The sequence below is a fragment of the Syngnathoides biaculeatus genome, chromosome 10 (assembly GCF_019802595.1).
Source record: "Syngnathoides biaculeatus isolate LvHL_M chromosome 10, ASM1980259v1, whole genome shotgun sequence".
Lineage (NCBI taxonomy): Eukaryota > Metazoa > Chordata > Actinopteri > Syngnathiformes > Syngnathidae > Syngnathoides > Syngnathoides biaculeatus.
In genome coordinates, this window is record NC_084649.1 from 25001028 (window position 1) to 25023052 (window position 22025).

Sequence of the window (22025 nt, forward strand, 5' to 3'; positions counted from 1 at the left end):
AAGTGTCAACGTTCAAGGCTCGGTACACAAAAAGCATTCACGAGACACTTCATTTCACGCACTTGCACACACGAAGAGCCAATTCAAGAACGGTGTGATTTTAATGATTGAAATGATCATCATTTTCACGTTGACCGAAATCTTATGAGGGATGTTAAAATATTCATTATCATGACGTTTGCCTCTGTGAAATTAAAATGATCATGGAGCCAATCCAAAAAAGTGAGACTATTGCCAGCAGTATACATGAGTAAATATAGGTCCAAGCGCAGATAAGGCAACACGTGTGCCGTGTACAGTATGTTTAAAGAGGCACCATGCCAGTCATGTGACCCAAGAGGGTGAAAGGACAGCCTCTTGGCTCTGGCATTATTTTACAGCAAAATGGGGGGTGGGGAAAATTGAAACATCAGTGTCTTCATCATTTAAACAAGTTAGACAACTACCACAACTCACAACTCATGTAAATGAAGTGTGCTTTAATTCTCTACTTTTATACCTACTTACGTCTTGGACAGGGGAAAGACAGTAGAACCGTTTATTAAGAGAGCTAGAAACAGTTTAAAATTGTGAAAAGGATCCACAAGTATGTGTAATCTTCATGTTATTGCAGTGCTGATCATTAAACCCTCAGTGTGTATATTTTACAAGTCCAGTTCCATTTACGTAGAGTTCCTTTTTTTCTTGTATAAATGCCACATTTGGTCGCAAATGAACGCTTCTTGTTCACCTGGAGCTGCCCCCGCCGGCCGTGGAAACTGGGGAATGAGGGGTAATGGTCCCAGGCCAGGACAGACACTGCCGGAGGGAGACGGGGTGGGAGACTGAGTCGGGGAGGCCAGCGGACTCGTCAGCTGGGTGTTGGCCTGCTTCCGGGCAGGCGAACGGACACAACGTGAGAACGACTGTGTTGAGAGAGCGACTTTTGAAATCCCGGAACACGTCTACCTGTGGAGTGTTGTCAGCTTTGTAGAGCTCTCCCGGCTTACTGGGCCTCTGCTCGATGCTGTAGTACTTGCACGGATTCCACTGGACCAGTGGAGGATTTTGGGAAGTCTGAGGTCCATTAGGGACGCTGAGCTGCATTACCATGACTCCGGGACCAGGAGGCGGGACGCCTGATGACAAACATGAACAATTATCACACACATACATATCAAATATTGTTAAAACACAAAAAAGCATGAACAAGGACACATCTAGTTAAGTCCATGTTATTATTTTAATCCATATTCATTCATGGCCAAATAAATGTGCAAGGACTTTTTTTTTTTTTTAAAGTTTTCCATAAAGTCTTTAAATGCTATCGAGTTCTAAAACAGTGGACCCTCTTTCTCCCTGTCTGAACTTTCCCCAAGTAAACCTTCACCTGGGTTTTATGTAAACCTTGACAACACACGCACACTGATAGCTAAAAAAATGGACAAATTGGTTGAGACGTCCAGAACGTTTTCCTTAAAGGGAAATTGTCACTTGTCAGGATGTTTGGGGTCTCACCTGAATATTGCTGCTGTAACTGTTGAGGGTTGCAGGGAGACGGAGATGCTGCGATTTGATACTGTTCAGAGCTGGGGGGCTGCAGGTAGCCTACAGATGGGCTGCGAACAAAGGAACAAAGACACCGAAAATGCTTGCATCCAAACTATTTCAAACAACGTCTTTCACCAAAGTATTAGAAAAGATGGCCTCATTTACAATTATGACATTTGGAGCCCCAGAAAATGCTCGCACAAAATAACTAAAATTCCAAATAGCGAAATTAAGTCAAGTCTTTAATTAATGTTGAAAGTCAACATACCAATTACTTGATTGTTTTATTTCCAATAGTGTACATCAGCCCAAAAATATAAAGACCGTTTCCACATATTTCCAGATCTACCGATGTAGATACATTGGTATTTGCCATGAGTCTGAAGTGCAGTAGATAAAATGATTACATTGGGAGCACAAATCCAAACAACATAAAAGATTGTGATGAATTTTTTTTTAGGACCGTTCTAGAGAACCTCTCAGAGTATTTCAGGGAAAACAATAAAAAAGAGGAAAAGCAGCCTTCGCTTTATGATTTTGTAATTAAAACTAGATTACCATTTTTTACCCTCTCATTAAGGGCATAATTTAATGCAGAGGATTTGGTAATGGGATAACTAAATGGAATATTTTTGAAATGACAGAAATGTGTTTGAATTGTCTTTTTGCTCAGCAGGGGGCAACGTGCGCATTAGTTCCTTTGGTTCAGTTATGCACAAAATCTACCCTGCATTTTTCTTAATGCCTTGCTACCTTTACAGATACACATGTGAATTTGTACCTTGTGCTGTTCTGCTGTGTGGGTGTGATAACACTGTAGTAAACAGGCATGGGACCCTGGACCGACTGGCTGACCGGCACCATCACCTGCTGCTGGTACTGCTGCTGCACCACCTGCTGACTTTCGTTTGCCACTGGGACCTTCAAGACACATCAGGATCGAATAAAACAAGCTTCAGTGGATTTGTTGTCATTTTATGACTCTTGCTTTCGTGGACAATATGCATTTGAAGCCATGTCGTACCTGATAGGATGACATCTGTGGATACTGCACCATTATACTTTGCATTTGTCCTCCGATGCCAGCTCTCTGGGAGTTGAGCAGAGCAGGGTTTTGCGGCTGCTGCACCCCCATCATGCCCTGGTAGCTGGGCTGCTGGCTGGGCATTATGGTCTGTAGAGCTGGTGACAGAAGACAGAAAAAGAGGGGAAAATGAGACGTCTTTTCTCAATGGAAAAATACCGATACCTCCAATTTAAGCGTTTTTCTTTCCTCTCCATCAAAGACTTTTCGTCTTCGTCTAAATGAATATACTGTGGTGTGGGGTACATTATCTTAGTGTCATTTTCCATCCCCTATCTGCTTACGAAGACGGTCTGGGCTAGTAATCATAAATGTTAAACCTGTTCAATATTTCCAATGGCAAATCCGAAAGTGCGTGGTCAACCCAGTTGGGCTGAGCTATGTGCACCCTGGCTGTGATGTAAACAGAACAATGGCCCATTAATCTGATGCTACTGCTAGAAACAAATAGAGAAACAAATGGTAGGGGTGAGAGTTCGTATAATGTATCTTCAACTTCATTCATAATAAAAACGTCGAGAAGAGGTTGCAATTGCAATGTTAACAGTTACGTTTTTTTTATTTCTTCTTCTCAAACTAGTCGTCTTTGTATTTTCTTTCAAGCTGAGTGCCTTGTGGCCACATGCTGCTAGTTTGGAGGACGAGACTCATCACTGTCAAAAAGATATGAATGTGTGTGGTGTACCATGTTAGTCAAACCAAGTACACCGCACAGTATGAGAGAGGAGTGAGCACATACTTGATTTTTTTCCTCGTCGTGTGGTATGTCTCCAAAATGCTAAGAAAAGGATGTGTTGTGTGGCCCTCAAGCTACATTTGAAGAATCACACCTTTAAAGATGAGGAAATGGAAGCCCAGTGTCCCATTTTTCTCAGTCAAATCATAAACAAGACAATCTCCGTGGATCAAGGTCGCACTGACCGAGAGCCATGTGGATCTGGCAAACGTTCAGTGGGAACCAGAGTCCAGTGTGCTTGTCAATAGTATCTATCCGACACACAAGCTATCTCTGCAAAAAAAAAATAATAAATGATCGGTTGGGATCTTGATTAAGGGCACAGGTTGCCCCAGTTAACGGAAAAGTATACGCGAGCAAATGTTCTTTCTTTTGATTGCAAGTTTTGTGTATATGAGCAGTTGAATAAATGAAAAGTACAGACCTGACTGTTGTGCGGGCTGAGGCATGGGCTGCGTGCGTTGAGCGGGGTAAGACACCTGGTGGGAAATGGGCTGAGCCACACGGTACTGCTGGCCTGTACTTGGATATTGACCAGGGGGGTAGTATGAAACTTGTATCTGAAGACAACAAAATAAGATGAACAAATACAGTTACTATGCAGTCATACACGAGATATGTATGGTATGTATCTGATATACGGATATGGGAAAAAACAAGAGGTTCAACACTTTTGAGAGATGACAAAAGTATGCTCAAAAAGACGTATGTCGTAAACTGAAGGCTCCCTGTAAAAAGCAGCACTGAGGGGAGAAGGTCCATTCAAGTTCTATAAGTCTAGAACAAACTGTGGTGAAAAGGTCCACTGTACTGGATGGGTGCATCACCGCCGTCGCTTTAAGGATTGCGCTGACCATGCGCAGTTTTACCTTTATCATTCTATTCAGTATGGAAACAGAACAGAGACAAAGGAAACTTTGCAGCATAAAAATCAATAGGATTGAAGCAGTCGTGTCTTATACAACGAGGCTAAAAGTGGCATATACAATTTCAAAATGAGACATCCAGCAGGAAGGCAGAGGGGAAAGCAAATGTGAAAGAGGATTGATTTTGTTCTTCCTGCGCGCAAACATTCAGCCTTTTCTGACGATGCACCTGCCAATATCTCCACTCGTGTTACGCTGGGGACTGCCCACACGCTGAACAACAGAAGGCAACGCCGGCGGTAAGGAGATCGGAACTGCCATTTGTGTATGTATGGTAGATGGTGCACTTGTACTAAGCCTTGGGAAAATACAGACACCGGATTGCTTTTCACCGGGATGTCACACAACTGCTAATGCTTCGCAATGACTTAGCGTAACTATTAAGAATCAACTAAAAAAGCCTTGCGCTCCCGAATTAACTGACGCTTCCCATTACGCCGGCTGCCACCCGTTTAATGGCCAGTTTAGATGACTTGCTTCGAATAGAGCGCATTTACAACTTTATGGGTTGGAGCTGGGGGAAAAAAGGCACAAATGGGTGAGAAAAGAGTGTGGATGAAGGCTAGCGATAGAAGTCATCCCCACTGCTTCTGCATTGGGATGAATGGGACTGACTGATATTATAATGATATTCCAAACCATAAGACTATATCTCGGGCAGTGGTTTGCATATCACTGTCGCTGCATCACAGAGTTTCCAGAGAGATGAAAAGGTGTGTGGTGTGAAAATAGCCAACTTCACACTAACATGGTCAGACAAATTATTTATTTACAACAAAACAATGCCTCTTTGTTTGTCTGTCTGTGCCAGTGACAGAATAAATCAATGTTGTTCCACTGTGTGGCAGAAGATGGAATGAACCTTGTTGCCATTCTTACAACATCCATAAGCAGTCCCTGCATTCTCCTTCGGGTGACCAGTATAGGTCACTTTGGTGGGGCTGGTGGACTGCTCTGGATCCCCTGGTGAGGGTGGTGCCCCCTAGGCTAGGCCATTCTCTGTTGGGAACCTGGGCCTCTCGGCTGAGATGGTAGAGGTTCCGAGCCCCCGTTATGCTGGGACAGTACAAACCAAGGACATCACTGACTTTTAGTGTGGATACGAGAGTGTATCTATTCACTTCCTTGTGTCCAGAGACACACACCCCTGGGACTCATTTCCTTGGTATGGGGCTACTTCCCATTTGCTTTAAACAACTCTTAAGACCTTGCGAATTTCTTGGGATATTCCTTCACTTGCACTCCGTTTCTATAAATATTTAGAATTTACTACGATACTCCCACGAATATCCAACTGCACAGCCGGGTCCTCCTGTTCTCTTCCCCTCCTATCTCTGTCCTGTCCAAATGCTACATTGTCCTGTTGTTCCCTCGTAGAGTATAGCATTATTGTCTTGTAAAAATCTCAAATCCAATGTGACATTGTAGAATGCATATCTGTAATGTTTTTGTTCATTTTTGTTACAGCTACTGTCCTGTCATTTTTTGTTTACTTTCTTCCTCTCCCCGCCTTTAAAACCTAGAGCTACACGACTGAAATTTTCAATAAATTCAGGAAAGGTTGGGGGTTGGGCATAGCCTCATCTCAGATGAGATATTTGAAATTGGGGGTTCAATTTTAGCATGATGCTAATATCCACGATAACATTTACAGTTATAACTTTTGACCCCTATTCCCAACTTTTTAATGTTTCGGTGGGGTCTTTGCACCACCCATTCCCTAACGTGACCGTAATACAGTTTGGTGCTTTCAAGTTCAGAAAAACTGCATCACTCTACATGTCATGCTGAACTATCACATACATCCCATCTTTTAGAAAACATTCCCCAAAACTCTGAGCAGCAATTTAAAGAACAGCAATATCTTCATGACTACGTACACAAAGCCGTTGAGGGTAAATGTATCACGGGGCTGTTCCAAAGAACCCATTGATTAAAAATACCTCCCCAATTTTAGGCTTTGAATGGGATGTTCTCAGATGGAAGTGGCCACTCAGCTTAGAGAGTGCTCAGCTAGTTGCATCAGAGACAGAGTGACTGGGAGAGCTGCAGGAAGGCATTGAGGTCCTTGAAGATTTATCAGACAATTCATGGCTCAAACACCTGTTGTAAATTTTACCATTCAGCTCCTTGCTGGAGAAAGTAATGAAGATAGACGTACACAATCAAAAGTTTAGAGGAAATCATATGAATAAATTCACCTGTAAATTGAATTTTAGGTTCGTCCCGATTTGATTTCAGCCGCAAGTCGAACAGCCTTAAGTCCTCTGTATGATGAATGAATTACCTGCTGGGGCGGAGGTGGCTGCATGTAGCCCTGCGGGGGTGGCGCCTGCAAGACGGCCTGCGATGGAGGCGGCGGCGGCGGCGGAGGGTGGGGATGCCCTGCGGCAGGCTGGTAGCCCGAGGGAGGAGGAATGGGCTGATTGGTGGTCGCCATGATGTAGCTGGTCTGAGGAGGTGGGTGCTGGGAGAGGACAGCCGGAGGAGCCTGGTACAAGGGGGGAGGCTCAGAGTTCTCGCTGGAGCCCTGGCGGCTCAGCGTCATTTGGGTGAACTGCGGTGCCAGTTCTTCTCCCTGCGTGTTGGGGGTTCAAGATTAAAATCAATAAAAGGTCTTTCTAATATGTTTGAGTGAGGCCAGCAGACACGGGGTGGGGTGGGGTTGTCTCAAATAGGTATTCCCAAATGTATTGTCTATGACAATTCAGCAACACATTTGAAAATAGAAACACTACCTTTGAATATAATTAACTATTCACTCAGCACACAGTATCATTTCATCTATTTAACAATGAGCAGGTAACCTTTAAATGGTAGCATTGAAATTTCTTTGTGCAGCCAAGGTAATTAAAATTAATACCAGTATTATTTCAATGAGAAGTGATGGTGTCCGTGTGTAGATGAGAACATCATTGGTTAATTACTCTCTGAATTGTTTAGTCAAACAACAGCAAAAGTAATGACGCCACAAATTGGGCCAGTACCATTGTGTACTGCTGGGGAGGAGAAACTGGCAGGAGAACCTGGGGGCAGGAGGGGCTGGAGTAGGAGACAGGCTGAGAGGGCTGCAGAGATGCTACTGGCTACACACAACAAAAGAGAAAGGGAGACCACAGCGAGAGGAAAGGTGTCAGAAGCAGGCAGAAGACAGTAGGAAATAAAAATACATGAAGACAATAGAAAAGATGTGGGTAAGATGACGGGAGAAAAAGCTGTTAATGATCAGATGGATTGTTAATGGGAAAACATTAACCAACGATGAAAATTCTTAAAATATCACAACCTTTTTATAATACAAATGAATTCTAAGGAGACCTTCTGTAAAATAAAAACTGTACTGATTTGTGCCGATTCTCACCTGAGCAATGATGTGGTTGCCCATGGGGTGTTGCTGCGGGGTCGGCAGCAGGGCGGTCTGAGGCAGGACCTGGGGCTGCGGTGGCTGGGGCGGCTGCGTCGGACACTGGAGCAGGCTACGGCTGGACTGGGAAGCTACGGGTGGGAGAGACACTTTAGGACTGACCAGTAATGCAAAAAAAAAAAAAAAGTATCATCTATACAATCGTCAAATTTCTTTCTACAATTGTTAGCATGTAATTTTGAAATATGATCATATCAATTTTGTATTTTGAATGTAAATTTCTTAGACCACTACGGGACTAACAAACTCGAGTGGCTGCAATGCTAAAATAAAACCTATAAGGATTATGAGCATTGCACCACACTGCTCTAAATGTACGTCCTTTCCCTTAAGCCGGGAGTGGCAACGGTAGGCCACATCATAGATTTACTTGCCCTCAAGGGGTTGATTATTCCTGCGAAACCACGTCAGTATATAATCGATAGGAGTGGACCGCCACACCTAAAATTCTAGTTTGGTAAGTACCATGGCTTTAAGTTCATGGTTCAGTTCACATTTGTCATAGTAAGGAAAAAACATGCAAACCAAACTGCCTCGCTTTTACGTTAAACAGAAACCGTCTGAATAAATTCCAACCAGAAACATTATCTTAAACCTCTTCTTTTCAGGGAAGTGCAACAACATTTGTCTTCTTTTCAGGAAATGAAAAATGTAGACGAGCGCAACAAAAACAGTTCTGTTTAAATTATGATATAAAGCACTAATAATGGCATTTGTCAGAGTCCAGGAGAGGTTGTTTAAATTCCACTTAAACTTGGATATGTTCTCAGTTTTTTTTTCTGGCCATACAGAAGCTTAGCTGCAGTGTGTCCGCTTACAAACTTGACCTTTGGTTAGGGTCTGAGGCACAAAATGTCCAATCTCCACAAAATGTTTTTTTTTTTTGGGAGAACACTAACAGTCACCAGAACCTTACTTTATAATTTTCCCTAAATTTTGGTTATTCATCATTTTTTATTGGGAGCTTTGAACAGAATAACAACTCAAATTGGCCCTTTTCTTAATGTTCAGATGCTTAAAGAAGAGAAGCTTTCGTGAGCTTAAGAGTTGTGCCTAAAAGTCTCCCAGTTCTGTACTTACAGGAGCGAGAACCTTTGCAGCTTCCCTGTGAGCCTTTGTTGCTGCCGAGGCTGTCGCCGCGGGTCAGGATGGAGATGCCAGAGAAGCTGCTGGCCTTGGTGACGGGAGGCCGCAGCGTGCGGTTGGAGCTGTCAGAGTCGGTACTGCTCCAGGGTCGCGGGTCCAAGCATTTCATGTCACTGTCCGTGCTGCTCTGACGGCTGCTGGACGCCCGGCTGGAGCTATCGCGGTTCCCTCTGAGAGGAGAAGCAGGAGAGGGATTGGGATGAAACAAAAACATGATTAAAATAGGTGTAAACGCGGAGGCGGGAATGAGGAAGACGTAAACAGAGTTGAAGTCGGAGTTGAAGATAAACAAACGACAAAGACCACAGAGGCCCAGTCAAATCGTAAACAAGTACATCAACGATGTGACCGTATGAGTATTAGGGGTGAGGATTCTAAATAGAGATGCAAAATACAAAATCAGGCAATGAGCCACTTGACGAGAATTTGAATTTGAAAAGACATTCAAAGACAATCTCTCTGTGCCACGCGCACGCAAACCAACCACCCACCGACACACACAAACAAAACAAATGGGGGGGGGGGGAGAACACATGCAGATGGAGAGCAAAAAAAAAAAAAAAAAATAAGACGCTTCTGACAAATACCACACACACTCTTTGACAGTGATACAGGATGAGATGACACTTGCACAAACAATCCAAGACAGGAAGAAATAACCACGTAATGAAGTGAACATTATGCAGACAAATAATGGCGAAGTTGTCATACTGGATACAGTGGAACCTTCAAATCCGACGCGTTTCAGTTCGTAAAAAACTTGTTTGGGAGAAAATTCCTCAAAATTCATAGCGACTGTTTGTGGATGATTGAGGAAAAGTGTCTGTTAAGTTAAGTCATGATAAGCGCCGTTATGTGTTACATTTTGGTTTCCACGGTCAAGCAGGGTACGCACATACCAATAATCGAGCCGCCTTTTAACTTTTATTCCTCTGTTCAAATTAGTTGTCTGATCTCTAAACGGTTACCGTGAGGAATTATTTTGTGATGTTTCTAAAATTTTCCTCTCCATTCCCCACTGAAAATCACACGACAATTGTACATTTTAAAACGATTTAATGAGTGTGTGGTCATCAATGATTTAGGCCACACAAAAAAAAGACGGACTGATTTGTGAAATAGAACGATTGCCAAATAGGAAGCAAGTGTTATGCTTCCAATGTATGAATATTATCCTGGTTAGCTGCTACCTATACTTGTAACACATTCAAAATGTTACTTAAGATAGATGCAATACATCCAGTGAATACGTTTTTTTTTTTTTAAATAATGGGGACAGTGTGTCGATCCCGGAAAAAAGAAACAGCCATACAGTGTAATTAATCTCAATTGGTAACTGTTATGCACCACGGAACGAACTTTGGAGACTTTGGAGGTTCCGCTGTACAAGAAAAGAAAGCACATTCAGGTCATTTCATACATGTACATAACTCACAGACACTGAATATAAAACAAACATCCAGACACACACACACACACACACACACTCGAGATACAAAATAATCATCTGTGATCTGATCTGTGGATCACTACTACAACTGTTTATAACACTATTTTGCTGTATACGGCGCCTGGTTGGTCTATTGCGGTTTGGTGTTTTGATGCCGTCACCCTGGATGAGGGCACCTGTCGAGAAAACCAGTATTCACACTGTAAGAAGAACCCGCACTCAGGGAAAGCCCTCCATCAAGCCAGTGCGGCTTCACTTACGACATTACCAATGTAGATAAGGATAAGGAGCGGGTGCGGAAAAAGGCAGGGAAAAGAGCCAGTGTGTTTGAATCCTTGATTAGAAGAGTGACGTACACATGTGTGGGGACCTGTGCAGCAGCAGCTGAAAATAAATCTCATCTGCTGTAATTAATGATCTATTTTGAGTCTTCTCTCACTTTCCCCCCTCTTTCTTTCTTCACATTCTATTTTGAGCCGGGATGCCATTTTCTATAAAGGCACATCCACACGTAGAAACGGATGAAATGAGGGATCAGCTGGAGGAGATAATCACTTATTTGGTCTCCGGGCTCTCCTTCTGACTTCCTACCACAGAGCCATACACAGCCACGCGGTCAAGTCATTTCTTGTCTAATCTAAACGTGCGGCATGACGTACATTGCCGTGCTACAGTGCAGAGGCTTCGGCTTCGGTATTCTTGCCAGGTTTATGAGTCGACTCTACCGCCAATAAAGGTAGCCACGCCTTCAGGCTACAAAGCCAAACGTGAAGAGGCAAAAAGCCATTCCAAAGTTAACATATGTCTTCCTTCACCATTGTGATGTCAATTCAGAGACACATTTAACTCATACGGTAAGATTGGGTGGGCTTCCAGTATGATGAATTAATGGTTAGAAAGTCTGCCTTACATAGTTTTGAGTTTGAGGTTCAAGTCTTGGCTGTGAGTTTGGGTTTTGCCCACATTACCAAAACATTGTCTAGGAGTTTGAATGATTGTTTGTTTGTTTGGATGGATGGATGGATGGATATATATATATATATATATATATATATATATATATCATCATTTCTGGCCTACAAGCCACAACTTTTTTCACACGCTTGCAACCCTGCGGTTTATGCGGTGATGTGGCTAATTTGTGCATTTTTTCTAACAGCTGCAAGGAGGCACTCGACCGGAAAAGGTAAGAATGAGACAGGTGGAATATATGTGCCAAGGAAGTGACTTTTACCAGCCCTGTTAGCGCTGCGCTAGCGTTAGTGACGCGCTGGGGTGTTGCTGCTGTGTTACTGGCGTGTCTCAGTGATATTTACCAGTAAGTTTTATTTTAACCGGCCCTGTTAGCGTTAGCGCGGCGCTAGCGTTAGCGACTCTGTATACAGTTTTTCTTTGTAAATATCTCGTATTTCAATGTGGTTTTCAATGTGGGCACTTGCGGCTTTCACACAGCTTCGGCGTATATATGCACCAAATGAAATTTCCTTTACAAATCTACTCGGTAACCAGGTGCGCTCTGTCGGCCGGGAATTACGGTAGGTGGCCCTGCATTTGGCAAGCAACCAGTCCTAATTCTCTCGCCCAAAGTCAGCAGGGTATAGGCTCCAGCTCACCCGCAACCCCCATGAGTTCAAGGGTTAAAGAAAATGGATAGATGGAGGAAGAAATAGTTATTTATTTCAAACACAAAGTTTTCCCCATTTCGGATGAATAGTGGTGTTGGTTATTTGTGCAGGGAGGGCCGACTATATATTACGGTCGGGCTATTCTTGAACTTTTTGTTATTCACAAATAAATAATTTTAAAATATAGATCTTAAAATAAAAGAGCTATACAACTAGTGTCATAGTGAAGTTCCCCATGACATGCACGCAACACAAAGTGAACCAGAAGAGGTGCAAATCGCTGAAAAAGGTCTTAGCATAAATGTGAGATCACCTTCCCACATTCACAAGCCTTAACTGCTTTAGAAGTCTGGGAAGGCTGTCAGTGAGTGACTTTTAATACTGCAGCAGGAGAACTTGTTTACAACTTCCGAGTGGCAGCCGGTAAAAAGAGCTTGTGTACATGCTGCAGTTATGATTAGCAACACGAAACCTCTTAAAAGAGCGTTAAATGTGTGAACAATAGCGTTAATCAGGTTGTGTGATAATAAACGTAATTACAATTTCCATGAATTTGTTCCTCGGAGAGGTAAAAGGGTGTGCCTTATGATTATTTAAGATGCGCCGTCTATTACAACGGCGGCCAACACAGTAAATGAATTTTAGACACCAGTTTGGAATGATCTCAGCTCTGCAATCTCCTTATGTTGGCTACGTTACATCATATGACTTTTGCCGACATGACATGCTTACGAAAACTACAAGAATAGGTCAACCACAAAACAAGCATGTCGCTGTGGAGGCAATGTGAGTACTTTATACAATGGCAGTGGTGGATGGTAGGTCCAAAGGTAAAGTACATCGGTCAGTACTCAATGAAACCACAAAGCAGCCATGCATGGGAGGCCCACGGTGCAGTCGAGTGGAATAGCCATCAATCAGCAGACTATGCCAAGCAGATACCAAAAATATAGATCATCATCATCATCATCATCATCATCACTTATCCACTTTCAAGTATGGGCATGGCAACACACAAGTACAAGTGCAACAGCACCCCAATACCTAAAGATCTGCCTCCTCTTTTGAGAGCTAGAGCAGTAGCCCTCGGTGGAAAGTCTGTTGGGGTTAATATTGGGAGAAAATGCTGGCATTACAAGACTGTAGTTGACAGGGGGGGAAAGGGGAGGGGAGTTGGGGTGGGGAGAGGTCATCACAGTGCAACACTTTAGATCCTGAAAAGGACGAGGGAGGCAGGGAGGGGGGGAAAAATGCACACAAAGCAACATTCATAATAAGTTGTAAGCTCAGGCTTTCCTTTCCTCTGAATATTATACAGTATTCTTTCAAGTTCTATGGCCAGGGTGCTTTTGGAACAGAGTTCACGGCTCTGGGAGTCAATTTATATTTAGGACTAGAGCCCTTCCTTCGATTCTTTCTAAAAGATTGCGGATACCTCATGACGCTTACTAAGTGCTCAAGAGCGATAACTGATGATAAATTGGATAAATTGGTCAGAGCCACTTGGACATGGTCACAGGTCAAAGGATTGCACACAGAACCTTCAGTTTGGAAGCTGTCCCCTCTATCACCTGAGCCATGCCACTGACCAGATTAAGTTTAAAAACAAGTGTGGTGTGAACAAAGGAGCTGGCTTGAAAACATGGAGGAGCCACATTATGCTGAGGGATTTAGAACTAATGAAGAATTAAGAACAATTCTACTTAACAGACAGGTTTAACTCTTTTTGATTTTTAATGAATTGCACATATTTGTACTGCTTTTGCAGAGGCAGCTGTATATATGTCACTAGTATTTGTATTTTGATGATGAGCCGACTGTGACTATTCGTGGGACTCACATGGGCAGCTATCGGGTAAGGGGCACATTTTTATACACATTTGGAATAGGCCTTATTCCATATGCAAACTGTGCCACTTTGAACCAAAGAATAAAATGAATTGTGTCACTTGAACCAGACAACTATATCCAGCTAACCTTAAAATTGTTGACTAGAGCGAGACACATTCGTCATAGAACTCAAACTTGGTGACACTTGTCAGATTTAGTGCTTAAACCTTCCTCTTTTTATCAATGAACAACACAAAAATGAAAGAGGAAGTGGCAACGCATCATCTTACCTGTTGTCGTTGATGTATCCATTCTGAGAGGACTGTAAAAAAAAGGACACCTGCACATTATGAAAGGCATCACTCACCCTGGGGCACTGTCATATTTAACATCAATGCAACAGCTCCAAAACTCTCACAATAACATGAAAAATGTAAAGACCCATTGACAGAAGTGTGTCACAATTTCCAACAACACACAGTTGCTATTGTTTGGTGGTCAAAACTCCGTTCGCCCCTCCTCCCTGCAATTATTTGACTGGATAATCCAGGTTTTGACAGGTTCATTTCAGTAAATACCCTGCAGTGACCACCTCTAACACTGAAGCTCGGCTTCAATAATATTTAAACAAAAGTTTCATTTTAAAGCCTTTAAATACTCCTTTAAAATAAATGAATTTTCCATTTTACAAACCTTATAATATAAGATCAGAAGACTGTAGCCCCTCTCTTTTTTTTTTCGCAAACCAAGATCTAAAACTTACTTCTCGGGCAAAGATCCGGTCTCGTACCCGCTGATATTCTTCCTCTCGTTCCTCGATGGATTTGCTACGCCGGCCGTCCTGCAGTGGCACACGGATCTAATATTGCCGGGGGAGGGGGAGGTGAGGGGGGGGGGGCATCCGATTACAAAACACAAGGGACGAGTATATGTAACAAAATGAGAAAAAGCAGTCCACTTGAAAGTCTATTGAGTACACTGAGGCTGGATTTTACCTGATTATCATCCTTGTCCATGCTAGCATCATCTCTTTTAAGAATGAATTTCTTCTGAAAGTCCATACTGCGCTCATCCTTGATGTGTTCCGAGAACCTTTGCTCAGGGCTAAAAAGATCATAAAACCAGTTCAGTTATTTAGTGTAAGACCTTATGGTCCTAGCCGAGGTCCTCAAGGAATGCTCACATGCGCGTGTTGCCCGTCTTGTTGATGATGACCGCCTTGCCCGTCTGATCCACATTGTGATCCATGCCAAAGTAGGCGGCCACGCGGTGCAGCAGCATGCGGTGATATGACGTCATCTGAGGAAACTTCTTGTACTGGTTACTAAGACGAACAGAACACACAGTTAAGTAGGGCTGGATTTACCAATTCAACATTATGTGTAAAAATGTGGACTTTACAACTTAAATGCCTCATTAGAAAGTCTAAAAATAAATTAATAAAAAAACAATAAAAAAAATACATCCTAGTGATCAGTCATTCATGTCACCCATCTTAAAGTGCAGGAAAAGTAGAGAGAACAAATCTTTTTCTGGATTATACATTTATATGACGTAACATTGTCTCAATTAAAAGAGAAAAAAGAGCAGATAACTGCTACTACATTCTAAGCAGCAACAACGATGCCTCACCAATAAAGCGTGGAGTAACAATTCATCAGTGTCTTAAGTTTAATTCAGAGACTCAGAAGAGGCACAATATGGTCACAGAAATTTATTCTCTATCATGGTCACTGACAAGAGGGTGACACCATCTTAAAATCATGCAACCAGAGAATGTGTTTTGATTGGCGACTTTTCAAGTAGCGAGCGCTTTTTTTTTTTTTTTTTTTTTTTTTACCCTGCCGGGCAAAATGCATATTTAATATGTTTGACATTTACCTCAAGACCTTGAGAGACAGAAAATTCACAGAAATTACGTGTGGCCAATGCGGTGGTATGTGGCCTGCTCTGCTCCACTCCCCAAATGACAAGTCAAATCCAGTCGTTGTGGTGAGAAAATTGCATTTTTTCCCCTCACATCTATCAAGTTTCTGAGCCACTTATCATCACAAGGGTTGTGGGAGTACCGGAGCCTTTCCCAGCATTCTCGCAACCCACATTGAAATGTTATTGCAAATACAATTAATTGTTCAGCCCAAGTGAGTAGACAATAAAATGATGCTTTTTTTCCCATAACAAATACAATCTGTCATCTCGTAAGCATGAATAATCACTCAGAAATGTGACTAACGGAGCACTTATAAGCAATATCTACCAAGATATTGTCAGTTAAAAGCTGCCACATTTGACCTTACAATTTGTTTTATTTGAACACCTTGACAAGTCTAGAAACACACGGAAATTGATGGAAGTGCCACTCAAAAAAAAACGAAAAAAAAAACTTACTTGTCGTCATTAATGAACTCCAGGATATCTTGTTCTAGTTTGAGCAGCATCATTCGATCCCTACGAGCCCAAAATGGCAGAAGAGAGGGAAAGATCAGTGCCTGGACTTGTTTACTGGCTTACTATAAGATTTAAAAACATCTACTGATCTTGGCTAATAAATACTGCTGATTTACATTTTAAAAAGTTGCTCATACAGGAATTAAAGTTAATCACTGCTTTTCCTCAAAGTTTGTCTTTTTTTTCCCCCATTTTCAGAAGTTATGAATCAAACTAAAATGATTATTTAACGACAAAAAATTATGTTCCACAAAAAGCACGTGCGAAAGGAACAAGCTCCAACCTGGGATTGTTTTTCAGTGTGTTGACCAAAAACTCATGCACATCGATACCCGTGGAGTCGGTGTATTCCTGACTGGAGTCTGATGAGAAAGAGACAGAAGTTAAGTTTCAATGTAGTAGACCATACAAAGCTAAGACATTAAGGTGTCAAGAAATCTGCTCTAAAAAAATGGCCAAACTGGGTTCTGACACGGTATTAATTCCTTGACGCTCAGGGGAGGCCAAACAAGAGGAAACTTAATGCACGCTTTTCAGCACGTGCACGCACACACTTCAGGGGATCGTTTTCCACTATTTTCCACTCGACTAGGACAGCTATTTGATCTTTGCCGCACTCGCTCTAATGACGCCTGAGAGCTCCTGCCCAAAAAGAAAGGGAGGAAGATAATGAGAGGAAGTAAGGAAAAAGAAAGATATTACCTTTATCATCTTACTCGCGCGACTATGAACAAATATAACTGGACATCAGCTAATAAGCTGTCTTGTCTGTGTGTTTGTAACGCATCATGAGTTGAATGGAGCCTTAGAAGCATCTTAAGGTGTAAAAAGCTGTCAGTCAGGCCGGATTATAACATTTTTACTTGGGCCGTGACAATTTATTGACTGTACTGATGATGTGACAAAGTATGAATTCAGATGTCCTGCTAAAGGCTTTGTTTTTATAACTAAAAGGCTCCAATGTTAACGGTGTCCCAATTACCCTGCACCACGATGGCCCTGTATCAGGCCACCACATACCTTAAAGACGTTAGCTCGATTGGGCCATTAAAAATGTACAAATGTGAAATAATCCGTGAAACCTATTGTAATGTATGTGATATAGGGCCACAGTAACTTGGTACTGACAGACGCTGAAAGAAAAACACCTTCTGTTACAGGTTATATTTTAGAAACTGTATGGCAAGACTTTCAGAAGAACATGCAGGTAAATGCTAAAATGGCAATAATTCAAGTTGTTACTCTAAAAAGTGCTACGTTTGAGTAAAACTTTGGTTCAAGAAAAGGTTTTTGGTCTTTGTTCGGAAGAATATTTGATAAAAGTAAAACATTCTCATTAGAAAGTACTTGCACTTGGTATTGGCAAGTTCTCACATCAAAGGAAAGAAAAGTGGGATCGGTGCATCCCTATTGAAGAATGATTTTTGCATGACCTACACAGAAAACGGTAACGCCTTTTTTTGGTTATTTAGCGGTGTCCCCCCCCCCCCCCCCCCCCACGTATTTTCAGTCGCGTGGATGCCATCTGGAAGAACTGTGTCGCCCCTCTCAGATCAGTTTTGGTGGAAGACATTTTGTTTGGAGGAGGTGACTCGGGATTGTTGGCGGTATGATGTGCTGTGTTGGACCTTAGGTTGGATGCCGCACTCACGCATTTTTTTCCTTGCCGTGCATGGGAGCTCTCACGTTTTCAGTAGGTTAGCATTGTATGTCATGATGCACGTAGCCCACATATCACACCAGTCTGGTTTACACACAGTAAGAAAACAATCCAACTTCAAGCTCTATAATCAACTTACCACGCGATAACATCTTCCGCGGACCCTTGTCCTTCTTCTCCTTCTCTTCATTTTCAAACTCATCCTTTGAGGACTTCTCTTCTTCCTTGTCTGATGGACAGCTGATATGAAGCTGGATGATATCCTGAAGGGAACAAACATGAATCAATTTTAAGGGGTTGAACATCAAAAGTGATACCAAAACTTATTGTAGGTCTTCATTTGAAAATTCATTCATTCATTCATTTGAAATTAAATAGAGTGACGGTACCGATTCTGGAGGGCCATCGTTGGAGAAGAGCCCAGAAGACTCTTCACACACTGCCAGGCTCCTAACCAGCTTCAATTTAGCATTAGACTAAAACGGAAAAGACATTATACCGGTCCTTTAACATATATTTTTATGTATTCAACGACGGCAAAAAATAGAATTAAAGACGGTTGTGGCGCTAAATAAGGGTCACAGGGTGTAAATACTTGGATGGATGGATGGATGGATGGATAGATAGATAGATAGAGATAGATAGATAGATAGATAGATAGATAGATAGATAGATAGATAGATAGATAGATAGATAGATAGATAGATAGATAGATAGATAGATAGATAGATAGATAGATAGATAGATAGATAGATAGGTGGCATACATAACTAACTGTGTCCAATAGATGAGCAAAAAGAGCAACAAATTTACCTTTGCCCTTTTCCTGCCATGACTATGGTTGGGAGCCCGTTTCTGCAAAACAATTTCAAGGAGAAAATAACAGAAAAAAAAAGATTGACAATATTTTACAAATAAAAATGTCTTTAGTATTAACCTTAACCAAGGTGGTGTACAATTGTAACAGAGCACTTGAATAGCACGAAAGAAACACCAATTATTGTATTGCTTTTACGATTTGTGACTTCTACTAATGGCCAAAAAAATATATATATCATACTAAAGTTGATATGAAGCAGTGGTTGTCAAACTGGTGGCGTGCTGGGGCAACCATCATGAAAACTCATCATTATTAAGTTACAACCCACTGTTGTTGTTCATGTTTTTGTTGATTCCAAGGAAAAATGTTTGGGAGCGACTCATCTAAAGTACTTTGACACAATACATGAAATTTGTCTATTAAAAAAAGAAGAAAGAAAGCTGCAATGGTGTTTTCAAGACTATTGAAAAGAGGTACATGGACAATTAGTTCATTCCACCCAACCTGTACATCCTGTGGGGAGCTATCGTCAGGCTCCAGACCTTCTACCGTTCCATCCTTGGGGCCCTGGGGCTGAGGGGAGGTCTTTCCTCGACTGCAGGGCTCGATGAGTGGCCCACTCTCTCCCTCCTTCTGGATGTCTGGTGTCAGGCTAACTGACATCTTCTTCTGGGAGAGGGAGAGGGTGGGAGACACGAAGGGACTTGGGCACGGGACCCAGGGGTGTCTGGAAGGAGATTTTTTTTGTTGTTGTCGTTGTTGATAAAACAAAGAAAAATTCTAAATAATGGTTTGTATATGAGAATGTATTCATAGCTACCTCTGGGTGATAGATCGTTTGGACACGTTTTACAGTGACACTGGCTGGGAAAACCTGGAGGAGGTGCAGTGAAGAAGCCACTAAGGTAGTGCACTTGGCTGGACTGCAGCAGGAGGTGAAGTGCAGGCCATAGTAAACCTTACCCTTCAAGGTTGGGCTGGAGAGCAAAATGTTGAGTTAGTGACAATTATTAATGGGGGTTAATTGACTGTAATTTTTATCAGATTGTAATGGAGTACGCACATAGAGATAAGCCCACAACCCAAAAGGAACATTATTCCTTCTCATTAAAATCAGCAAAGGCCTGTATGTCTGATATCGTCATTTGGAGGGTGCTAAGAGCGATACATATTTTTTTACCGGTCTAATTTGCTCAGAAAACAGTCCAGGGCCAGCAATTTTAAGCCAAAACAAATGTTTGTGTGTGGTCAACACAGAGTTGGGCAATGCCACTGACTCAACAATCAGAACCAAACTCAAGCGTACGCTGTTGCAGAAATAATTTCCTAAAAGTAACATTGATGGTGAGGTCACTTGTAAATATGGAAGTGCATCCTTAAAAAATAATAAACGGAGGCCCATTTGAAAAGGCACTGCTAACGCTATCTTAACGCCCGTAGATCTTCATGTCCGAACCGAACAAACGCTCACCTGTAATAATAAAAATGACAATATAATTCGTCTTTGGCGATAAAATGAAAACAATTAGCGGTCAATCAATCAGCTTTTTATTATTAAAAAAAATGTTTCATGTCAGCGCCCGCATGTAGAACTTGTCCAACTCCCCCATACCCCAAATTGTTAGCTTTGATCACATGGACACGCAAATCTCTTCTTCCTTCAACAGCCCCCGCCCCCTCTGCTCCACCCACCAAATCACAAAATAGACCCTTTCATGGTCTCACGCAAACTTTATACAACTCGACCAATAATCCAGGTTTGCTACGATACATGACAGCAAAGTATTCCCTCCTCCTGTAATTTGTTTTGTCTTGTAGATTATATTTTTTTTGTTTTACAATTTCAAACTGTCTGCAAGGCAGCAACAGAGTGTGAATGCGAATAGATGTGTACAAATGAGCCGCAGCGTAGGGCCTGTGCAAGTAAGATGGAGAGAATGTGTGAGCATGTGCTTAGAGATGCAGATAGGTAGTTGAAAACTGGGAGGAGAAAAAAAAAACGATATCTCGATAAATCCAAATCGGCTGGACTACCACCTGGTTTTCACCTACGGAAAAATCTGAAGACATTAAACCCCAACGACAGACTTGATTTTTTTTTACCTCGTCACCTGTAATGGTCTTTCACAATAAAAAAAAAAACTGTTTCAGTGTACCTGGTTAAATGCTACAATCCAATAAACAATATAGTTACAGCGATCAGATGAAGTGAAGGGGGAGCAGCTCGCCGGCCAGTCGGGGAGGAGGCGCCACCACCTCAGCGCTCCTCTGGGGCCTCTCGCGTGTCTCCCTGCTCCTCAATGCAGCAACATGGTCGCTCTTCCGCTTGGGAGCCCTGAACAGTCAAAGCAAAAAAAAAAAAAAAAAAAAAAAAAAAAAAGGAAGACACGTATGACGTCATGTTTCTCTCTCTCACACACACACACACACAACACACACACACACACACACACACACACACACACACACACACACACACACACACACAGCGAGTGACTCATCTCTGCTGCTTGCTGCTGCTGAATTTAGCTGAGAGGGTAGAGGAAGAAGAAGACTCACATTCCATCAGGTTTGCTCTCCATTTCCTGAATCTGTGACTCTGACAATTTTTTAAGGCGTCCCAAGGCTCTCTTCTATTCCAAAATATGTTTGATAACGACATTTAAACCGAGCTGAACAAACTTGACTGTGGAATCACGCAGAGCACCCGGTGCAGCTTGCTTCGCCCGCAACCGCAAGCGCAGATTACCTGTGCGTATTGCAGGATCGTCTGCGATAAGTAAACGATCGAGGCAGGGTTTCCCAGAGCAGGGAGAACCCGGGAAAAGATACAGCAACTGCGTCACAGGCAGCGGCATTCAGAGTGACGCCCACAACTCTGATTACAAGACTCCCACTTTTTGCCTTATAGAGAAAAACCATCTCCGTTGTGGTACATCCTCTTATGTTTATGTTTAAATTCATTGAATTGGGAGCTGCCGAGCTGGACCAATTTAGTTAAAGTGTGGTATTGGGTAGTAAGTTATTGACATAAAGTATGTTTATCTGTGTGTCACTAAGGCCAACTGAAAAACAAAAGTCTTGGGGTTAGAATTTGAAGGCTCGGTCCCTGGGCCACACCGTGTGAAAATTGTGTCCTTATGAATAAACTGGCTTCACCTAGTCCCTCCTCCTCCACCCCAACCTTCTCTCGTGTTCCTTCCTCACACTCCGCCTGCTTCTCGCAACACACTCGCAGCTACAGGCACACTGGGTTGCCAGGGAAATGGAGACGTCATTCTCAACTGCTGCCATTCGTGTTGCGCGAGTACCGGCGAGGAGGGAGTATGATGGCAAAAATAAATAC

The 22025-nt window shown here is 42.4% G+C and overlaps 1 protein-coding gene across 9 annotated transcripts in view; it reads right to left on the reverse strand.

The window, feature by feature from the left end:
• LOC133507548 (R3H domain-containing protein 2) overlaps positions 1-22025 on the reverse strand; it is a 46878-nt gene that overhangs the window by 4167 nt on the left and 20686 nt on the right. Inside the window, exons 3-25 of one of the 9 annotated variants that reach the window (XM_061832700.1) lie at positions 20874-21014; positions 19643-19656; positions 19500-19553; positions 19184-19406; positions 18673-18714; positions 18249-18335; positions 17999-18122; positions 16483-16561; positions 16140-16199; positions 14935-15075; positions 14747-14855; positions 14515-14610; positions 14042-14091; positions 8781-9016; positions 7638-7771; positions 7264-7362; positions 6564-6854; positions 3775-3910; positions 2555-2712; positions 2312-2451; positions 1498-1598; positions 949-1118; positions 731-869 (exon numbers count right to left, since the gene is read on the reverse strand). In XM_061832700.1, the coding sequence (XP_061688684.1) occupies positions 731-869; positions 949-1118; positions 1498-1598; positions 2312-2451; positions 2555-2712; positions 3775-3910; positions 6564-6854; positions 7264-7362; positions 7638-7771; positions 8781-9016; positions 14042-14091; positions 14515-14610; positions 14747-14855; positions 14935-15075; positions 16140-16199; positions 16483-16561; positions 17999-18122; positions 18249-18335; positions 18673-18714; positions 19184-19342 (2551 nt within the window). In that variant the 5' untranslated portion in view covers positions 19343-19406; positions 19500-19553; positions 19643-19656; positions 20874-21014. Of the gene's footprint in view, positions 1-730; positions 870-948; positions 1119-1497; positions 1599-2311; positions 2452-2554; positions 2713-3774; positions 3911-6563; positions 6855-7263; positions 7363-7637; positions 7772-8780; positions 9017-14041; positions 14092-14514; positions 14611-14746; positions 14856-14934; positions 15076-16139; positions 16200-16482; positions 16562-17998; positions 18123-18248; positions 18336-18672; positions 18715-19183; positions 19407-19499; positions 19657-20873; positions 21015-22025 lie in introns of all 9 variants that reach the window. The other 8 variants (XM_061832702.1, XM_061832699.1, XM_061832706.1 and 5 more) reach the window with 8 other exon arrangements.